Source organism: Pterocles gutturalis, unplaced genomic scaffold, assembly GCF_000699245.1.
Source record: "Pterocles gutturalis isolate BGI_N339 unplaced genomic scaffold, ASM69924v1 scaffold28085, whole genome shotgun sequence".
NCBI classification, from domain to species: domain Eukaryota; kingdom Metazoa; phylum Chordata; class Aves; order Pterocliformes; family Pteroclidae; genus Pterocles; species Pterocles gutturalis.
The window spans coordinates 1-21962 of NW_010146697.1; the positions used below are offsets into that span (position 1 = coordinate 1).

The following is a 21962-nucleotide window of genomic DNA, read 5'->3' on the forward strand; positions in this document are numbered from 1 at the left end:
AGGAGCCTGCGCCGGGACGCTGACTTTCCCTTCTTTTTTTGTTTATTCAGCCATTCTTGAGATACCGCTATCCTCCTTCCAAGGGCTGCAGGCAGGTTGTGTCTGACTGTGTTGGATTTTTACCCGTCTATCTTGATTGCCTGTCTGAAAGTATATTGATTTTTTTAATAAAAGAAAAAAATCGAGCCACAAAGCCAGTTGATATCACGTTCCCCTTTCTGTGGAGTCCGGTTTATTTCTGCAGTTAAAAAAGTTTACTCCCCTCCCTTTGGTTTTATTGACACTGAGGATGAAGAAGGATTTGCAAGTGAAAGCGACTTGAAATACAACATCTTTTGGAGAGAACTCTGCAGTTCGCCTGTTGAGTCTTGAATTCCACCCTTTGCCCCTGCTGAATCCACTGTTCTGCCCTTTACTCTCTGGGGTAAAAAAACAAGCAACAACAACAAAAACCCGAGGGGAAAAAAAATACCTTTGGCAGCGGGGAAGCATTGTGTGAATGACCCAACGAGCTACAAGTGTCCAGTTTCTGAAAAGAAGAAAACCCTTTTGTCTTCAGCAGATCAGTAGGTAAGAGACGTGCTCATGGCGCAAGGGACTCTGCATTCCTCCTTGCAGCCTGAACCTGGGAGTTAGACTGGCTCTCTTTTCTGTCAGCTTTTGCCCATCACTTCTCTCTCCTGTAAAGATTACTCTTCATCTTGCGAAATTATTGCAGAAAAAATACACTCGTCCACCCATTTCACCAGTGGCAGTAAATAGTCAAAATTAATAGTGATATGCTTGTGTGTAACTGGGTAAAGTAAAATTCTGTGGAAGTGGCTGAATGGGTTTGTGTCAGGCTGTGTTTGAAAGCAGCCGCGTTTCTTGTGGTGCTCTTTTGAGAAAATAATCGCAGTCATTGTGCTTGTAATCCACGTGTCAAGATTGTCTTTGCTCGTCATGCTTCACGGAGAAGCATGTATGTGCATTTACGTATGCACGTGTGCAAACAGCTTCCGCAATCAGCTGAGATTTCTTGTTTCACACTGGGATTTGTTTTACATTAAGTGCTTTACTACTGTGTCACAAGGTGTAAAAGTGCTGAACTCATAATTAACATGCTTTAACAGATTAAGAACATGGCTAGGAACATGCTTGGCACTGTACAGAGGAGTGAATATGAGGATATGTTTTCTTTGGTTTGAGATTTTTTTTTTTTAAAGTAAGACTGAAAACGCAGCAGGGACATGTGCACATAATAACTGGATGGAGGCCCAGTCTCTATGCAGGGAAACATACTTTGTAGCATACTCTTTCCTCTAGGGGCCAAGCGCTGAATGTGTGCTGTTTTACAAGTGATAATACCACTGTGAATTACTAATTTTCCTTCTCCCCCAGCTCTGTACCCACATACCCGCTTCCCCATGGTCAGAGTTTCATTGCTACCAGTCTCTTGTGCAAGGGAAGGACCTGTGGAATTTTGTGTGGCTTTGCAGGGAGGATTCTAGTGTTCCCGGTGGAAACACAGCATCCCCCAGCAGGAGGATCTGGCTGTTTGTGTGGTGAAGCCAGCCTTGACATCTTGCTCTTCCCCACTGCGTGGGTTTTTCCTGTAGATGTTACAGGAAATACTAAATATTGGTCTGGTGTGGTCCCTGTTCCTCTTTCTTCTTTTTTTTTTTTTTTCTTTTTTTTTCTTTTCTTCCTTTCTTTCCCTTCCTCTCCCCTGGAGGGATTTTTTGTGGGGGGAAAAAAGTGGAAAAGGTGTCCTATTCCTCCCTTAGAGGGGGCAGCAAGTCATCATGCTCTGAGCTGATGGACCCTTGGAGAACTGAGGGTGCTTCAGTCTCTGTTGAGGTGCAAGAGCCAGCAGGGCACCTTGCGAAGGGACTGGGGCGGGTGACTGACCAGGATCCGTCTTGAGGGGAGAGGACATGGCACAGGTTTTGGCCACTGTCTCACTTTTTTTTGCTTCCCTTGACTTTTCCTGTGGACTGAGCCTTTCTGACAAATCAGGGTGGGAACACAAGGACCGTCTTCTTGAGCTTGTCCTGCACCCTTGTGCTGCTCCTGTGTGAGCGATGGACAGCATCACGTCAGTTTTTTAGGGCTGGTATAAAAACATGAACCCCAACATCAAGACCATGACCCTGTTAAATCTTTGTGTCAGACTTTCATCAGAATTGCCTCAGGGACTGCTCCTCCGAGGAGTAGGGTCATGAGTTGACCCTGGAAAATTTGTCCCATAACTGTAGTTGCAGGTTCATCTGGGGCCTTGCTCTCCGTCTCTTTTTCTCCAGGACGCTTATTTGCAACATAACCCCTGTCCTTATGATATTCCTGGGAGCCACAAACACAACACAGAATTACTTGTTTCTGCTCTAGCACTTTCTTGAGGAACGGGTAGGATTTCCAGAAGGAGGAAAAGAGGCGCCTGGTCTTCCCCCAAGCTCACTGTCTTTCTGATTCTGGAGATGTTTGATTCTGGAGATGTTTTGCAGGCGGTGCTGCCTGTCCTGCGGAGGAGGCTGGAGGCAGAAAGGAAGCTGGGCAGTGCGGAGCCAGCAGAATGGGCTGTACCGTGGGACATGGGATTGCAGCGGTGCTGGCACCTCGTAATTGTGGTATTGTTTGGCATGACACACATTAAAATTGTGATGGCTGGTTAATATACCAATAGCATGGTTCATCATTCCACCTGTTTATAGTGACACATGACATCAGATTGTGCCATAAACATGGGAGAATCAAAGCACTGCTCTTTCCTGAGGCATGGTTGAGCGATTTTGGACTAATGTATGCTTTGTAGAACAGAATGCCACAGCTGGGCCAGAGGGTTTTCATATGCCTGTAATACAAACGTATAAAAATTCTCTGTAGTCTGTAATACAGCTCAAAGGGCAGCTGATTTAGATGTGCTTGAGTGTTAAGGTCAGGAGAGCACATTCCAGAGGTTACTAGATGAAAGTGTTTGAAGACGGTATAGTATAAATATTTGATTCATATAGAAGGGATTGGTGCAGATCCTTTTGTCCCTTCCCCAAAGATGTTCTGTAGGCAAAGCACTGTTAGGAGGGAAAAAACACCAAACAGCAGAAAACTTGTAACTTCTTTGTGCTAGAGGAAGTAGGATGGTAACATAGTATATTATTGTTGAATTCTACTAAAATTCTTCTCATGGGATACGCCATCGTCAAGAACAGCTAGGAGAACTCGTGTTTTAAATGTAAAATGACTCATAATGCATGGGCTCTTGAAGTTAGGTTTAACGTTGTATGCAAACATTGCCAGCTGGTGGGGATCTTTCGGGATAAATAAGAACTATATTTGTACAAGAAGGCTTGAATGATGTATTTCAGATGCATCCTGATTAGCATAAGCCATTCACTTTGCAAAAGAATAGCAGGAATCCCAGAAGTGTAGATAATTTAATAGTTCTCTTGTTCTCTTTATCCTGTCTTTCATCAGCAGACTGACCAATCTTTTTGTTTATGTAGAAATAAGGTTGCATTGCTTTACTGCCACATGTTCCTAACCATGACAGTGATATTGTGAATTTGCAGCCCCCAGTTCTCAAAACATAAGCACTTTGTCCTCTCCTATCCCTTCCTTTTGTTTCCAGTAGAGTAGCGGGATTTTTTTGGGGGGAGTGGTGGTTTGTTGTTTTTTTTTTAATGGATTTTTTTCATGGAACAACTTGCACCATTTAACGCTGTGTAGCACCCAGCACAGTGATGTCTTGGTCCATGGCTAGGGCTCACTGTCACTGCAGTGAATGAGCTGCTGAAGTAAAATTTCAGCTTCTTAAAGGCTTTTTTTTTCATAATGTGGAGCAAAATCTGATGTAGATTTAGATTGTTGCTGTATTAATGAATATGCAGAGATAAGACTTTAGTTCTAGAATTATCAACAGTCTGAGTGTATGTTAATGTATAAATACTTTTAGCTGTGAATGAATTTCTCTCTCCATACCTCTCATGGAGCAGAACTCCATTTTTTGCAGTTCTCGCTTCATTCTTACTGATGGCTTTTAAAGAGCTGCAGAACTTTAACCCGATGGAAAGACAAAGCCAAATGTAAGAAAGTTCTTACATGTTAAGAGTTTGTATTAAACGAAAACCTGGCTCCAGACACCTGTAAATTACAAGGTTCTCTGTTCAGTGCAGAATATGGTGTGTGTTAGGTTCTGTTCTGAATTAAAAAGAAAACTATGACCTGGTTCTTGGCAAAAGGTTCTTGATTATTAGATGTTCCCACTTTGAGGTGAAGTGTAAATGCTTTCAGAATAAAGAAAGTTGTCTGTTTTCCTCCATCTAACTACATATTCCTGTATTTCAAGCTATTTTCAGACACTCACTTTTGAAGAAGTCTTCTCAAAGGTTTCCTAATTGAAGCAGCCTTATGGATATTTTTTTTTTTTTTCTCCTTGCTATTGTGGACGATATAGCAGGAGTGGAATGTCCTTGGTTGCCAATGTTTGCTGCTAGGTATCCCCCTTCCATGGCGACCAAATGTTTATAATAGTGTGAGAACGGCCATTCTTGGGGATTGGCAATGAGGTTGAAGGCTCTCTTTCTCCTCTTCTATCCACTGAAATACAAGAGAGGACTTGGATCTCTTGATTTTTCATAGAAGTGTTCCAAATTGCCTGTTGCTGGGGTTATAACGTTTCAGGAAGCACTAGAGGATTTGCTGAAACGATTTAGTCTATTGTGTTGAATCTGGGCCACAACCGATTTCTGTAAGCTCATTTTCTGCTTTCAGGAATTCTTTGCTTGTCTTACTTTCTGGTGAGTAGTTACTTTCTAGATGAGGCTTTCATCTACCTCTTGTGCCTGATCTCTCTGTATGTGCCCCATATATGACACCATTATATTGTAGGCTTTAAATCATTGTCTTTATGAAAGAACAGGCACATAGCTGCCCTATGAGTCCAGTTTGGCTGCAGGAGCTTCTCCATTGTTAAACCCTTTTAGACAGGAGAGAGTGTATTCCCAAACAGCTCTGGAATGCGGTGCCGGCCACAGGAGGAATTGCATACTGCAGCCTCCACACTACGGCCATACCTTCAGCTTTTGCAAAAGTATTTGGCTCATGCTTTGAACAGATCTGATGCTGAAATTGTATCCATGTGAAAATACTGTACTGTACCGAGAACTCTAAAGTCAGCAAATATCTAAATCTTGCACATTACTTGGCTCTCCAGAGTAGTCTTGAAATGTAATCTTCAAGAGGAAAAAAAAAATCTCAACAACTTTGGGGAATAATAATGCAAAAGAGCAATTAATTTTTAAATATGCAATATAATATTTGTCATACTTGCTTACTGTGCCTGTAGGTGAAAGGATTTTTTCAGGATTGATGAGATTTGTGTTTACCTAGACACTTGGATGTGATCTTTTCAGTAAGAATATATTTGAAACATACCTGTGTAAAAATGGCCATTTGGGGCAAACCAGACATTTGATGTAAGCAGGAGATTGGTGAATGAGGAGTGAATAGGTGAATGAATAGGAATGGAAAAAAAAAGTCGTGAGCAAAACAAAAAACTGAGAAGATGAAAAGGCCTGTGGAGACAGAGTTCTCAAAGCCTTCAAATCGTGTCTTAGAGTAGTGGTTATGTGAGGTGCTGAGCTTCGACGAAGGAAGAACATGTGTTGGAGCCTCCTGTAGAGCCTAGGGCTCGCGAGCTGTGGTCACCCCTTGTGATGGTTGTTCCATGGGTCACGCTTTGTTGTGAGCAGTTCCCATATTGCTAGGTTGGCCCTGGAAAAGCGAGTGCTCTCTCCTGTTTCTCATAGCTGAATCGTCTCATATTTTACTGGCACGCAGTCTGCATTCTTGGTCCTGGAGAAGAGGTTCAGAGATAAATACTGCTATTCATACTTGTTGCTTTTTTACTTTCTCATCCTCTCTCAGAATGACTGTTGTCTAGTTTGGTTGTGTCGAAGCTTAAAATAACCTTTTGTTTTTTTAAATACTAAATATTTGAAAATCTTTGGAAGTTTGGAGAGGTCTTTGTTAATTTTCCTTGATAACTCCTGTTGGACTACATAAGGTTAGAATATAGAATCAAGACTTTGTTTAAACCATAAAAAAGTTTGCTAATCTATTAAAATTGGTTTTTAAAGGCCTTGCTATTATTTGTATTAGCAAAGCACTCACAGTGTCTAATTGTAGACCAAGATGTTGTTGAGCAGTTCTCTTGTATGAATGTCTATGAATTAAACCAATTTAAATTTTTGTTTCATTAATTAGTTAGCATTTGTAAAACCTTGCCTAAGAGTTGTATCACAGTAATGTTTGTTTGCTTTAAAATGCTTTGTGTCTCTACACAATTTAAGGGAATTACTTCATCTCTTAGGATTATTTACTGTAAACCTCAGGGAAAGTAATTCCACATTTCAGTGACTTTGTTCACTGCAGGGTTTGGTGGACTTTTCCTGCTGTTCTAATTTGTGTGGTTCTGTGTCCAGCTGAAACAAATTTTATTGCTTCATACTCGGGCTAGCCCATCTTGTTGTGGGGCTTGGGAAGAACAGGGTGGGAAAGCATGCCTTCCTAGTTTTCCCATTGTCTTTTTGAAAAGAAACAAAGCTGAAACCTCCTCCATGTTTCTGGAGACACAGAACACAAACCCAGTGTAAGAGAGCCTGTGGAGGTGCACAAGGAATTGGTAATCTGGAGTTTACTGAAATCATCTCAACCGAATGCTGATATTCGTTATTAGGTAAGAACAAATTTGAAACACTTTTTGCTGCAGAATAATAAAGGCTGAAGAGGCTGAAAGCAATTATATAGTCTATTCCACCCTTCCTTTGGGTAAGATCAAGGAATCAGAGCAGGCAGAAAAGAGTACTCCAATGTTACATGAAAAAACCCAGCTTTTGCTGTTGCTGAGTTGGGATCGGGTGTGGAGCCCTTGGATCTTTTTTAACAAAAGGAAAAGTGATAAGAAAATCTTAGCACTCATGGGGGAAGAGTGGATTTACCACCTGGAGAAAGATCAGTGTGTTTCTGATCTGGACAAGTAGGGATGGCAAGAGGAAATTTGTCTGGGAGGCCACTGACCCCATCCCAAACTGCTCAGGTGGCATTTTGAAGGGATGTTTCAGTCGTGCAGTCTCAAAAGGCTGAAATGGAGTTCAGGCCCGGTGCTGGGTTTGGCTGGGATAGAATTAGTTTTCTCATCGTAGCTGCTCTGGGGCTGGTTTGGGTTTGTGCTGGAAGCAGTGTTGGTAACACAGGGATGGTTCGTTATTGCTGAGCAGGGCTCACACAGAGTCGAGGCCTTTTCTGCTCCCCACCCCACCAGAGAGCGGGCTGGGGGTGACAAGGATTTGGGAGGGGACACAGCTGGGACAGCTGACCCCAGCTCACCAAAGGGATGTTCCAGACCATGTGACGTTGTGCTCAGCATATACAGCTGGGGGAGAAGAAGGAAGGAAGGGATGTTTGGAGTGATGGTGTTTGTCTTCCCAAGTACCTGTTACGCGTGATGGAGCCCTGCTTTCCTGGGGGTGGCTGAACACCTGCCTGGGATGGGAAGTAGCGAATGAATTCCTTGTTTTGCTTTGTTTGCATGTGCAGCTTTTGCTTTACCTATTAAACTGTCTTTATCTCAACCCACGAGTTTTCTCACTTTCCGGTTCTCCCCCCATCCCACCAAGGGGGAGTGAGCGAGTGGCTGTGTGGTGTGGAGTTGCTCTCCGGGGTTAAACCACAACAGGGCCCAAGATGGTGCTTGTGGGAGGCAGACAGCTCTGAAAGAGCACTTCAGCTCTGTGTTGCTTTGTGAGACACAGGACAGCAGGTTTTCCAGCCCAAGTGAGGCCCTAGCAGCCACATTCCTCAGGCCCTGGAGAGCTCAATGCATTTCCTGCTGCAAGCGCTGCTGGCACTGACTACAGCTCTGAGTGAGAGCTGGGGCAAGGTTAATGATTTTGGGTTTGTGCTGAAGGAGCAACGTGGTTTCTCTGCGTTCAGTGAAGTTCATTTTAGTGCATCTCAGTGCTTAAGTGGCATAAGATCGTGGTGGGTTATTAGTTGCTGACACTGCACCATGAAGACACGAACATGCAGATTTCCTTGGTTAGGGAAATATTGTGTCTGCAGCTGCTAGGGATACCTTGCAGACATATCTTCTCCAGCTGTAGAAAATACTCAAAGTTCCCCTGCCTTCTGCTTGCACAAGTTCTGGGATGCCTACATCCTAGATCAAAACCATTTAGGCAGGATTTATGCTTAAAATTTTTGCTGCTCCAGTTATTATGGAAAATCTTTCTTGTAGTGATAAAGTTTATATTAGCAAGGAAGAAGTTTTGCTGGTATGGTTTACACAAGGTTTCCTAAGTCATGTACCTAAAACCAATTGTTTCCTAGTGTAGCTTCATCTGCTTTAGAGTGGTTGCTGGAATAGTTACATTGAAAGAAATCAATTCCCCGAGTGACATTGTTGTGGCAACAAAAACATACGCGTAGGCCAGGACTGAGCCAATCAACACTGCACTAAAACGAACATAGTAATATCTTCCAGTGTGGTGGTGAGGCTTAATTAATCATCTTACAAGTAATTAAAGGTTTTTACAGTGTGCACATGAAAAACCCAGGTGGTTATGATAAAAGTGGTTTTGGTGTTGTTCTTTCAAAACATCCTTGCTTTCGAAAAAATTGGTGGTCTGGATCTTCTGTTGGGTTTTCCTTTTAAAAAAAAAATGCAGATCTATTTATTTTTAACCCATGCTACCCACTGAGGACACAAAATGGGTTTGCTTCATGAGGCTGAGTTGTCCCAGCATTAGGTTTGTTCCCTTCTTGAGGCACAGCATCAGCATGAGCATTGCCAGCTCTGTTAGGTTGACTGACAACTGATAAGTGAACTGTATTTTAACTTTTTATAAAGAGAAAAAAAAAAAAAGCAGCCCTTTGAAAAAAGGAAGGCCCTTGCTTTTCATAGTCTGTGACTAGTCCCGTTAAATTATGTAAAACTTCTTTGTGAAATAAGAAGAGCACCTCCATATAGAGGCTTAAAATAGTTTAAATTGTGGTAATTCTAGAAAAAGCCAGAAAATTCCATGCTAAAGTTAGGCCATAGTGATTGTTTTCTTCTCTACACCCTTCTCCACCCCCAGTTTTTATGTTTGTCAACTTATGACACAAATTTTCAGGATGTCACAACTGACATAAGAGGAAAAATTACCTTAAGGTAGCATAAAGCGGATATATCTGTTTGGGGAGTGCAGTTCCATTGTTTTCAGGACTTAGGCTTTTAGGTTCGAATTCTGACTTTATTTTTAATGTAGATGGTGATTCTAACCTTTATCTCACCAGCAATTAAAACAGCCTGATCCTATCGGGAGGGACAAATGATGCACTGTCAACATTTTGCTCCCTTCTGATAATGCACATGAAACTGGTTTGCGTGTTTGAAGATTACATTTTACTCTCACATGGTTTTCATTATCTGAGAGCCCCGAGGAGAGGCCTGGACTAAATCAGTGAAGGAGTGGAGAAACCACACAATGCAATGAAAATGGTGCGGAGGCATACTTGGGATAGTTGTGGGACAGGGGCTGCTGACGACAGAAGCAGGGCGCTGCCTGAGTGCTAGCAGCAGCAAGAAGTGGAGCATTCTTAAAAGACAAAACAAAACTCAATGTTGAGTTAAAATTGCGTTTTGAGTTTACAAGAATCCCCTGGTTCCACAAGGATAATTACTGGAAATCTGTGAAGTTCGAAGCAGATGAATCTTGCTTGGTATGTGCTGGGTGGCAGTCCTCTGAAGTGAGACCCAGTGTGACTAAACCTGTGTAAGCTTGATTTGGTTTTATCAAGAAGACATCTAAAAGGTGAGATCTTGGCATTTATGAGTTTAGTAGCAGAACTCGCGTTCCCTGTGCTGGAATTAGTGTTTCATTAAATGTGCAGAAACTGCAGTACGTGCCTCTAAAGGGTTGGCTCTCTGCAGATGTGTGAGTAGCGCTTGCTTGTGCTGCCTAACAGTTTAAGTAACTGCATGGTGTGATGTATTCATGTAGAAATATTCCCAATAAAAACAGCTGATGAACACGCCTAGACTGGTTTTGCTATTAGACCGGTATATTCAGGATAAATCTTCCTGCCCCTCTGACTTTTGAAATTCTATGAAGGAGCTTGAAATTCCATAGCACTGTTATCAAAACGTTTAAAAGCTGTGAAGCGTTCCTATTTATGCCAGGTTCTGTAAGTGTTTATTCTTCTCTTTTTTTTTCCCCTTTGTAATACAAAACCTAAATTATGTTGGTGAAGATTGTAGGTTCTTCTCTGTGAAGAAATGGATACTTTATAGTGAGGGAGCAGTAATTCAAAGGTCAAGTAAGGTCTTTGCAGTTTTTTTCCTTAGAGATGTTATTTAGAGGGGGTCTTCCTAGGTTGTCACCTTGGCTTATTTGTCTTAGACCAAGTGACTTGCTGCTTTTTCTTTAGGCCTGCCAGGCTTTCTTGTACTGTTCTGTGCCCAATACCATGAGCATTTGAGGAGAAAGGTTGGTGGGTCTCGGTGAGGCAGTCTAGTCCTTGCTGAAGGTGGACTTGGTTCCTGGAGAGTTCTTAGAACCGAGATCAGTCTTCCAGTGTTCTGGTGGCCTCACTGTAATCGCCTGGTGATCTAATCTAATGGGTATGCGTATTATTTGCACCCCTCCGGGTGACATTGTTCTTGTTTTTGGTTAAAAGAAGGAAGTTTTTCTTGTTTGCCCAGTGACTCTGTCCTTCTGGTATGAAGATGAGTAATGTTGGCACTGCTCCATGCACCTGCTCGGTGCCACCCTCCGAGATCACCTGAGCCGCCGTCAGCAGATCCAGGCAAGCAGGGACGGGATGGTTGAACGAAAGCTGGCGAAGTGATTATGGTTGGAGGCTGAAATCCACTTTTTGGTTAGGAGCAGGTGCTAAAACACTGTCACAGCTCTGGGATTTGTTGTGTGCCGTCTTGCAGGTTTGGGTGTTAGCGCCAAGACGTCGGGAACATTTTTTCTTAAGGACTGTCCTAATGGATAATCTCTCCCTTCTTCCTCCCTGGCTAGGGCTGAAATGAAATGCAGAGCATTCAGTGATAACCTGCACTATTCATTACATAATTTTGGACCTCGCCCTTGCGAGTCTGGTGCTCCTAGCCACTTCAAAGTGAGTGTGTGCACAAAATAGCTGTGTTTCCAGTGGTCTTTTAGGCACTCGTGTTAAGCGAATTTTGCAGGAGCAGGCAATCAGCCTGCTGGGTTTTGTGTAGGCTGTGTAGCAAAGGCATATTTCTGTTAAACAGTGAGTGACTCAGCATGGGAGCTGGTCTCTGCGATTGCCTGGGGACTTCACAGCTGGTCCTTTCTGGGCTATCTCTGTTTTGTGTTCCCTCCTCTATTACAGAGTGCAGGTGAGTCTGACGATAACTCTGCACCTACAAAACCAACCTAAGTCTTCATCTCACTGATAGCATCCCATCACCTGTTGCCAACCAGGATAACCAGTATCACATGCACATCTTTTAAGAAAAACCCAGAATTACTTAGCAAAATTTACCGCTTGAATTTGAAGTCTGTCACTGTCACTGGATTGTTTTGTGCATGCGTGACACAAAATTTAGTAGTAAAACTGAAAGTGTTTAACTGTACTCCAGCCGTTTTGAGGTAGTGAACCTGTTCCCATCCCACCTGATGCGTAAGCTAATTAGCTTCTTGGCTAAGCAGTAGTTCTGGGCAAGTATGTACAGGCTGCCCTCACAGGGACTCTTGCATTCCTCTCCATTTCACAAGCTAAGAAAGATGCTTCTCTTCGCTTGTGAGGTTATTATTGCTCCATGCAGGTTAATTGAGCTCTAGCATTATAGCCAGTCATCAAACAGTGGTGAGTAGCTCACTTGTCTAAGCTTGTTTATTTTTATAATGCTGAAAAATATTTGCATGCTGTACAGAAATGCTCTGCCTTGGTTCCTTACAGCCTGGCAGTATTATCATTTTAAATTCTTCATTATTCTTTCTTCCTCACGAGGGACTGGCAAGGTTCCTGTACATAATTACATGATGTTTAAGACAGAAGCCTCAGCTACTGAGTTTTTACACAATGCCCTGCAAACACGGGTCTTTTCTTCCTCAAATAGTATCAACACTATCTCCTCTTTTATGTCCTTTCTTGATCTCAGCATGGTTACATGCAACACAATTTGCAATTCCTGTTAGTTCTGCCAGTTCTAGGCTCTGATGTTTCGCTCAAGAACATACAGATGTAAAGTTACCATGAACAATTTCAGACTAGAAGTTAGAATAAAATAGTAAGATGATAGAGCTACAATGCTCAAGGACAAACTGCAAAATCGGTTCAGCCTGGGAAATCTACCTCACAGTGGTTCCTTGGAGCAGAATAGATCTAAAACTGAATTTTCCACTTGAAAAGCAAGGTGGTTCTAGGCTTTGTGGTTAAGGAGAGCACAGCATCCAATCCATAAGCCAGTACAGTTTTGCAGAGTTGTTGGTAGTCTGAATTCAGCCCTATCCATTCTAATAGATTTAGGCTATTTAGCCCCAAATGTGTCTGTTTAAAGTGTTTACGGAACCTATTCCAATTTCCTTCCAGCTCTATCATAACAACTTTTCCAGTGCACCTCACTAATTTCCAACTTTGGCACACTGAAAACTGAAATTGCTGGAAGAGCCTAACACAAAGAGAATTTGAAGTCCAAATGAATAACACATGGGCTTCAGTACCGATTGTACTGGTCACTTTTGTGTTTCATTACATAAAAAAGTTAACTGGCTGGTTCTGCCATGACTTTCCAGCTCGCTCAGAAAGCAGATTCCAGGAATGCTGCCACCCAAGTTAATTGCACAAGATTTTCTTTGTTAATTACAAGTAATGGGATAAAACTGGAAAAAATAGGCTTAATGCTACAGTTGGTATTTAAAGAAAGTGGATTTGTTGGCCAGAATATCTTCATATTGCATCTCAGTCTACCTTTTTTTTTTTTTTTTTAAATTTCCAGGCTGATTCCTGGTTTGCATCAACACTGAAATTAGTAGTAATTGGTCCCAGCAAATACTTTTGGTGTGCACCGTACCCTCCCTTCATCAACCAGCAGAATAAGCTTGTATTGCTGTGAGGGGAAACTGTGTGAAATGGTTGCATACAGAATCGCTTCCTTGAACATCTGAAGGAGTTAAACACGCACAGATTGAATTTGTCTGTTGAGAAAATCTTTAAGGCAGAGAGATGGAATCTCAAGCTGGGTTGTATCTTTGTATTAAAAAAATAAACACCACCCTTCCCCCCCCCAGATTTTTCCAGTTGAGACAAAAGAAATCTTTGGGTGGAAAGGCAGCATCGTATTGCATAATAAAAGCCTTTTTATGCTCTAATAAAAAGGGTTGCTTAGGGCAACTTGGTTTTAAAAAAAAAATTAAAAAAAGAAAAAGAAGAGTCAGTGATGATACTGGTATGAGGCAGACAAGGAATCCTTAACTTCTGTTGTGCAACGCTGGGAGAAGAGGCTAGAAATGGCTGTAGTTATCTGCTATCTTAATGCCTGGTTTAAAGGTTCTTTACTGCATATTTGCTGGCAGCTGTTTTCAATATATCCCTCTCGAGCTAAGTCACCAGTCAAGAATTTGACATTAGATGTTTTTTTTTTTTCAACCACCATCTTGAAGTACCATGCCACACAAGTCAGCCTTGTTCCCTAGTTAGATATTGTTCATGTGCCTTGAAATTGCTGTTGACACCTCAAGTATTTAACTTGCAGATCTGAGATAATTTTTGTTGGGTGTGGATGTGTGCCATAATAAGACAGAGACAGAAGTATCCACGTCTGCATTCCTTCACTACGTATGTTCACTTTATTTTTTGCAAACGTTCCAGGAAATGAAGTTAAATTGTACATCTCAATGAATTTTTTAAATTTCACTAGTTCTGTTTTAATTGCCTGCCCTTAAAGGATAAGCACACCGAGTGCACAAGTATGTTCCACTTCTTTTGCATCATTTGCCTTTTTCTTCAGGACACCTTCAGTAGTAGATTTAACTGCTTCTTGAATAACACACCTAAATACACATTTTTCTATGTTCTCCTGATTCTCCCCTCAATGGTTAAAGTTTATTTAGTGCTTTATATTCTGAAAGGGAAAAGTAATGTAATTAAAGAATGTTTTGGGAATTAGAGCTGTGCTCTGCAATGTATTTCTGGCATATACTTGGTCAGTGTCCTTTTCTTCCCCTTGCTTTCCCAGTCTGTAAAATAAAGGTAATACTCATATACTGATCATTCTCACAGTCATTTCTGAGGCATAATTTGTTGAAGTTTAGAAAGGATTTAACCATATCACCTTTCGTCAAAGGATTTCTGCTGATATAGTTTGAAATATAAAGCACCCCTGGAAAAGGAGCCATAAGCACAGGGTATCATCATCTGTGCTGCAGCTTTCATTCTTAGCAAAAAATAAAACAATGGAGTTAAAGAATTAGCGGGTTTTAGTCACTGTTTCACTTGGAGGCACAGATGGGACAGAGCATTACTTGGCAACATTTAATCTTGGAGCAGAAATTGTCATGATTAAAGCAGCAGCTGGAGTAGATTGCTACGGACAGGGGGGTTCATTCATCCTAAAGGGATCAAAATTGTTGGGCTCTGGGAGAACACAAGAAGCTACAAAAGAAAAATCTGAAATATGGGCCAAGGTTTATTATTTCTAGGGTCTCATCTGCTGATTAAAATGATGTTTTCAATGCTTTCCTCAGAATTATTTTGGAAGCGAGGAGAGTATCAAGTGATCTGGCCTACTGAAGAGGAGACTGAAGCCATCTCTGAGTGGAGATTTTGGACTTGCGGGAGGAAGGCTGTGTGTCCCCTCCATGTGGCAGAACTGCTCCTCCTTACCCAGGAAGTCAAAGTGAAGGAAATAGGTATGTGCCCCTTCAAACAGGATTTCAGAAGAATCATGTTCCAAATCATTTAACAGGGCCTCAATTCCTAGTTTGATGAGGTATCCTGGAATGAAGTGGATTTTACCATTCTCTTCGTTAATGTTTGCAGGAGGGTTCTGCCTGCCTGATGTGCTGAGGCCCTGTGTTTCAGGGGTAGATTCCTGCAGCAGGCTGGCCTTGGGGAGGGAGCTGGGTGGTTGTGGAGGCACAGAACAAAGCAGACCCTTCAGGTCTCCTGACTCCTGCAGGCTATCCCTGCTTCTGCCACACAACAAGCTGTTGGGAGCAAGTTACCTTTTGCTAAGGGACAATGTTATGCAGAAAAAAGGGGTCAAAATAAAGTTCTAGCATACCAACATGGGTTCTGCTGTCAGGGCAGAGCCACAGCTTAGCCAACAAGTCGAGCATACTCTCTGTTCTGAACTGTTCTAGCTCAAAAGTAGCTCTGCTTTTAGTTAAATGTCTCAAAGGTATCATTAATTTTGGATACTTCAACTCGCGCAAGGCCAACGGGCTTGAGTTTCCATGACAAATTCCTGACTCCACGGGGAGACTGAGCGAAGTGTGATTGCTGTTGGTCACTGGCTTAATCTGTACTTAGGATGTGCTTGACATTGGCTCTTTGTGTTTCTCCTCCTGGCACACAGTGTTTTTTCCTGCCACTCAGAGGTCTTTTTCTGTTCCTTAGATCAGACAACTCTTTTTCCTCCTGTTGCATTTGCATGCATTCAGCTGACGATGTTTACATGTGTGAGGATTTGGTTGCCTTTGTATAGCAGGAAGTTACAGAGTCCTCACTTGCACCAGTGCATAGTTTTTTCTGCAGCAGGGAGACTAGATGCTGATCTCACTCTGGGTATTTCATAACTCTGAAAACCTGCTGGCTAACGAGGTATTCATTAATTGCTTTAAACGATCAAAGCTAAGAGATTTCTTTACTTCCTTTTGAACCGTATACTATCTCAATGGGCCTGTCTTCTGGTTTTTTTTCTTAAAACTGACAAATTGCTGATTTCACCCTTTAATCCTTGTCTGCCTGCAAATATGGGAAATAATATTTTACTGTTGGTCACCCTAAGTGTAAAGCAAACAGGTCTTAGGCATTTTTACCATCATCCTGTGAATTATAGGTCTCCTCTCTGCCTGAAAGCAGCCTTTCTGTCTGAGGTATTCAGCATGCATCCCTACAGCTTGCAGTCGATTGATATTCCTATAAATTTGCAAGTCACCTTTCATCACCTTTTGCCCCCTGGCATGCAAGTCCTTCTTAGGTCAAGGGCCGTGATGACCCCCATTGTTATGGGAACCTTTGGTAATCTAACCTGCTTTTTTTCTGTATTTCAAGCCATTGCTCTTAAATGTCTCTTGCTTGATCCACTCAGGCGCTAATAACCGTGTCTCCTTTCCTTAGGTCAAGGGCAGCTTTTACATTCCACCCAAAAGACACCACAGTTTGAGATGAGGAATTCAGAAGAGCAAGCAGCTACGACAGTTTTACAGCGCCTGCTGCAGGAGCAGCTCAGATACGGAAACCCAAATGACAACCGTAACCTTCTTGCCTTACACCAGCAAGCCACAGGAAATGCCCCCCCTTTCAACAGCACTGGGAGTCCAGCATCTCAGAACGAAGGGCTGAGCTCCCAGGACCACCAGCTTGTGACTCATGCTGCCCGTCAGGAGCCCCAGGGCCAGGAGATACAGGTGGACAACAGCATCATGGAGAAGCAGCTCTCCCCACGACTTCAGAACAGCGAGGATCTCCCGACCTACGAGGAAGCCAAAGTCCAGTCACAGTATTTCAGGGGCCAGCCGCATGCTAGTGTCGGGGCAGCGTTTTATGTAACGGGGGTCACCAACCAAAAAATGAGGACTGAAGGGCGACCCACTGTTCAGCGGGTGAGCCCAGGGAAGGTCCACCAGGATGAAGGACTTAAGGACCTCAAGCAAGGGCACGTCCGCTCCTTGAGCGAGAGGCTGATGCAGCTGTCCTTGGCCACCAGCGGTGTCAAGGCCCATGCGCCTGTCACGAGCGCGCCGCTCTCACCTCTCTCTCCACTTTCTCCTCAGCAGTCCAGCGACCCTTATAAAAATTCTGGCTCAAATGAGTTCTACAAGAACTCGGTGCAGCCCCCTTCCCAGCCCAACATGAAAGGAATGGAGCAGCGGGGTCCTCCTCCAGAGTATCCTTACAAAAATGTGTCCACCCCGTCTATGAACTGCAAACCTCAGGACTCGGGACATTTCTATAGTGATCATCGCATGAGCCAGCAGGGACGATCTGATGGGCCTATGATGAGGTATCAACATCCCCCTGAGTATGGGTCAGTCAGGTAAGCAAGATCTTAAAACAAACTCCGTGACAGCCACATAAGGAAAGACGGTATAAAACTCTGTCCTTTGCCCTCACTCCAGAGGCAGGTTTTCTTTCAGCAGAGATCCCATCTTTATTATGTGAGATGACATACTGTGTTCAGCTGCTGAGTGCTTCTGGAGGGACTGTGACCTGTTCCAGTAGCTTACCTAGAGAGGCCTGACTCTTTTAAAAAAAAACCCCACATATTAAAAAAAAAAAAACAACTGCACAACGAGCCAGCTTGATTTTATGTCATGGGGAAGTTTAATGCTGAGGTTCCAAAGCCTCACAAAAAGTTTTGTTACAAAAGCCAAAGTTATGCTGTGATTCATTGTAGAAACTTGCAGTTACTTATTGCAAGATTTAAGCTCTTCTTTAATTACATTTGCCCAGGCAAAAGATTTTTTTTTTTTTAGGTTTAAACTGCATCTAAATGCTTCATAGGAAAGGAAAAAGTGAATGAAAGCGATAATGGTGCAGGTAACAAAAATCACCTGAGCTTCCTTTAGAGTTGTTCAAATCTTATTTTCAGTGGACCAATGCGTAGGAGTGGAAAACGGAGCGTGCTTTGTGCCTCATCCCAGGCTTCCTTGTTTAGCTTTTGCTGATTTTCTTTGCATCATTTCAAATCTCAGCCTGTTCTGGTTTCCTCTAGATAAGGAGCTGGATTTGGCTAGAGCCAAACACTGATGTCCATGTGGGTGAAGATGAAGTTTTATTCAGGTTGGCTGAAAATACGGCTTTACTTTACCTGTTTCCTTACCACCTCATCTCTGCCCAAGACCAGGTGGGATTTGGTGTAATGATTTTGGACTCATTTTGACGCTAAAAGGTTAATACAAAGGAGCAACAGGAGGGTGTTGCTACTCTCTGCACTTGCACATATCATGTTGTGTTTTGAGGGGAGCGTGAAGAAGAAACCCGTCTGTATTTGGGAACAGAGTCTCAGCTTTGGGGAATTTGAATCTGCTCAGAACCTTCCTAGTCCTATGGGGAGCTATTTTCAGAGTTTGTCCACCATTGTTTGTGATCTGAAATGACTTCAGCAGCATACAAGCCTGATGAAAAGGCCCTTTGATCTGGCTAAATAAATAATAAAGAGGCCAGGAAAAGGGGAAGTAAAGGGTTTAGGAGGGGTAATGATTGTAGAAGCTCGTTGCAAATGTTTTTGAAAATTCAAAGGCCTCAAATCTCTGTGCACACAGGAAAGGGAAACAGATCCTTCATGGTTATGCTGCATCAGAAATACTCGTAATATTATATATAGTGGATCTGAGACGTAGCCTGCTTGCTGTTTAAGGGAGAGGTATTTGAAAACACGCCAACAGTCAGCTCCTCTAGACAGGGTGATTTTTGTCTGTATTGGATGGATCCTGGCTGCTTTGAAAGAACATGGGGGAGGGAAGGAGGGGGGAGGAGAAAGGTTCAGCTGGCAAGGTTTCCAGTAGGGGAAGCAACTGAAATTTGTCTTCAAAGCATTGGGAATCTAATGAGGTTACTTTTTAACCTAAATAGCTGCACAGAGAAGAGGTTTCCTTTGCAAGCAAATGCTGAAGCAGTAGAACAATTGCAAGACTAATCCATAAATTACAGAGCAGCGTAGCAAAGGAAGGGAGCGAGTCCTCTATTCCCCTCCCTCTCCCACACACTTTAAGAGAAACTGTCATTTAGACAAGTAACCTTCTGTGTTAGTAAAGGTGCAGCTGGGTAATGGTGTGAGGATTTTAAAGGCATACAACTTGCAGGAGTTCGTTTGCCTCGCACCAGGCAGTGCTAACGAGTGTCTTTGCAACCTTGCTGGAATGATAAAGTATTTTCTGAGATGCCAGTTTTCCTGCTCTGTGTTTATCGGGATTACTATGGATTGGTAAATGTGTGCATTTTTTGAACCGTGCGTCAAGGAAACAAAGCCCCTTCTTTCTGCTTGTGAAGCCACACCCTTTTCTGCGGGTTTTTCCCCTCATTGTTCGGGGGAATTTGAGGGTGACCTAACGATGCGGTTAAATAAAACTCGTTGAGCAAGATAAACATTGGGGAATTCACAGCATTCTCATGCTTCACCCTCCCCAGTCTGGGAAAGGAATGGGCTGTGTGGTAAGTTTCAACCAGTCTGCAAACAGTTTGCCTCACCTGCTCTTGGGCGGTGTAAGTTTGGGAACACGTATATATTCATAATGATGTTGATTTAATGTAAATACTGGGCATGCCAGAGGCATCTGTGCTGTTATTTGGAAATTTTAGAGAAAGTTCAGAAGAGGGCTGGCTTCATGTGGAGCTCCAAAATCCTGTTCTGTCCTTAACATCTCAACTTCACTTTAACACTGGTGATGAAAACAAACCTTCAGATCTAAGAGGAGAAGACGGGTGCCTTGGGCTCAGTGTCCTGTGGGGTTGCAAGGTCTCTTGTGGCCGAACAGTGAGAGATGGGGGAGAAGGGGCTCATGTTGGTGTGGTTTTGGGTGCAGAGGAAGCTTGCTGTCTCTCTCATTCAAGCACCATCCTCTGTTCGAAGCCCAAATGACTGAGCTCCTGCTGTGGTGATTAATCCCATTGACTTCACAGAAACTTTCTGAGAAGGAGGTCTGCAGAATTTGTCCCATAATTAGTAAATCGCTTCTGTGCACTGTGTTCCCCTGAGCAGCATCAAAGTAGGGGATAATCAGGTATGACTAGGAAGCAGAACAAAAATGTGTTGGTTTGATTTCAGCTGTCTAATCAAGTGGAGTCTGCTCCCTCCTGCCGCCAGCGTTTCCCGGTTTGTGCAGGAGGGCTGTGGAAGAGAGGGGAGCTATAGCTTCTTGGACATGAAACAGGCTGGAGAAGCTGGGAAGGCAGAAAAAATTTTAACGAGCCAGAGACCTTTTCTGATCTCTTCATTCTTCTGCCCTTCCCCACTTTGTTGCTCTGCCTGCGGATCTTCTGTGTGACTTGATGTTTGCAGTCCTGGCAGCCTCGGGGCTCCTGGTGGTAGGTTTGCTTGCAGAGCTGCCCTCATGCCATATCTCTGTCTTCGTGACTTCAAAGCTGATGTGACCCTTGTAGTTGCAGAACCATAAATCCAGGTTTGTACTTGGCCCATGTGGTGTGTTTCTCTGATACGCGCCAGGGACTGGAAGGGAAGCAGAGATTCTTGCGTGGTACAGTCTTCAGAATGAAGTGACCCTTAAAGTTATGCTTTCAGACTTAAACACTTGCAGGAATCATTACCCTGAGTTGTTTTCCTGCATTTGCGGTTTTTCAGGTCTTTGTGACACTGAGGGAAATGGAAGGAGATTGCATAATTTTATTTTCCATGTATTTTGAGAGTCTTTCTGCATTTTTGCATGAAGTGTTTAGTTTGGATATGATTTTAATTATTACTGCAGTGTTGCCCGAGGACTGATTCTCTCATGGAGGAAAGTTTCTACTACCATTCTATCGGCAATTCTGTTTGGTGACCCCCAGCAGTGGTTTGTACCTTAAAATTTTGCAGTCTGGCTTAAAAATCCTGAGAAGTCCAGTTGTTCATTTACCTTTCTGAATCTCTCAGTCCAAAATTGGTTTACCAGAGAAATAAATTCTGCAATTCTCATGTTAATCTGAGGGATCTTAGAGCCAGGCATTTTGAACCCACAAAATATGTGTAAGTCCTTTATGAGACAAAACTTGAAAGTAGTGGGGATGCTAAAATGTTGTTTGAACGTGTATGTACAGGTGGGCATTTTAAAGGGTGTAGTTGTCACTGTGAGGTTACTAGGATTTTTTTTTTTTAAGGCTGGATGTATTACCCCAGTTGTGTTATCTCGTTTTGCTGGGAATATAAACGCATTTGTGACATTTTGGAAGCTCTAATGCTGTTGGTAATGCAGCAGAACTAGAGGCTCCCGGCTCTCATGTTGCAGCTTGAACCCACGAGGTTGGTATAATTTCAAGATGCAAGAGGCTTTGGATGCGAGTGCCAAGATGCTGGAAATCTTGGAAATGTATCTTGTTTAGAAATACTCAGCCATGATTTCCTAGAGCTGTTCTTTATAATGGGTTTAAAAAAAATGTCATTACCGGTCATGTCAGTACAAAGAGTGTCCCTTCAGAGTTTAGCCGCTGCTGTTGTTTTTCTTTGGCCATCTTTGTGTTCCTTTCATTAGTGCTCGGGTCCTGTGGAAATGGCAAGTTTCTGCCCATGTGTCTCTGATGGCAGAATAACGAGATGCTTTTAGTCAGATCGCTCAAACTGATAACGTTGGCATCTAAATAGTCCTCATTAGGCTTGTAATATTAACACATTGCGATCAGCAGAGCCAGCCTCTCTGAGGAACGGCTTCGGGTTGTTGTCAGACTGGAAGGGAGTATTTTGTAGGAAAAGGTGTTTTTTTGCATCCATGAGGCAGACTGGCAACATTTTTGTTTTGATCTAACCTCTGTAAGTCATCATAGCTTCAATGTCACGCAGCAAGGTTATTCCCTAATTGACTGTAACATCAAAACAGGGGTGCATGATGTCAGGTAAAGAACAGGCTCAAGGAGACAAGTGGTTTCTGAAGATGGAAATTTTCAACTCTGCACATGACTAGGTGAGCTAAGAAAGGAGCTGGAAACTACCTGAGAGAAACCAAGTGACCTTGAGCATGGCATGGGACAGTTTTGCCTCATTCTTCACTATGAGAACTGGCCAATAAAGGTAATGAAGTACATGCAGTGATAAGTAG

At 42.9% G+C, this 21962-nt stretch overlaps 1 protein-coding gene across 1 annotated transcript in view; it reads left to right on the forward strand.

Annotated features, from left to right (window-relative positions):
- Positions 1 to 14743: 14743 nt before the first annotated feature.
- AMOT (angiomotin) overlaps positions 14744 to 21962 on the forward strand; it is a 31651-nt gene continuing 24432 nt past the window's right edge. The window contains exons 1-2 of the mRNA XM_010085848.1: positions 14744 to 14903; positions 16336 to 17254. Of these exons, the coding sequence (XP_010084150.1) occupies positions 16383 to 17254 (872 nt within the window). The 5' untranslated portion in view covers positions 14744 to 14903; positions 16336 to 16382. The remainder of the gene's footprint in view (positions 14904 to 16335; positions 17255 to 21962) is intronic.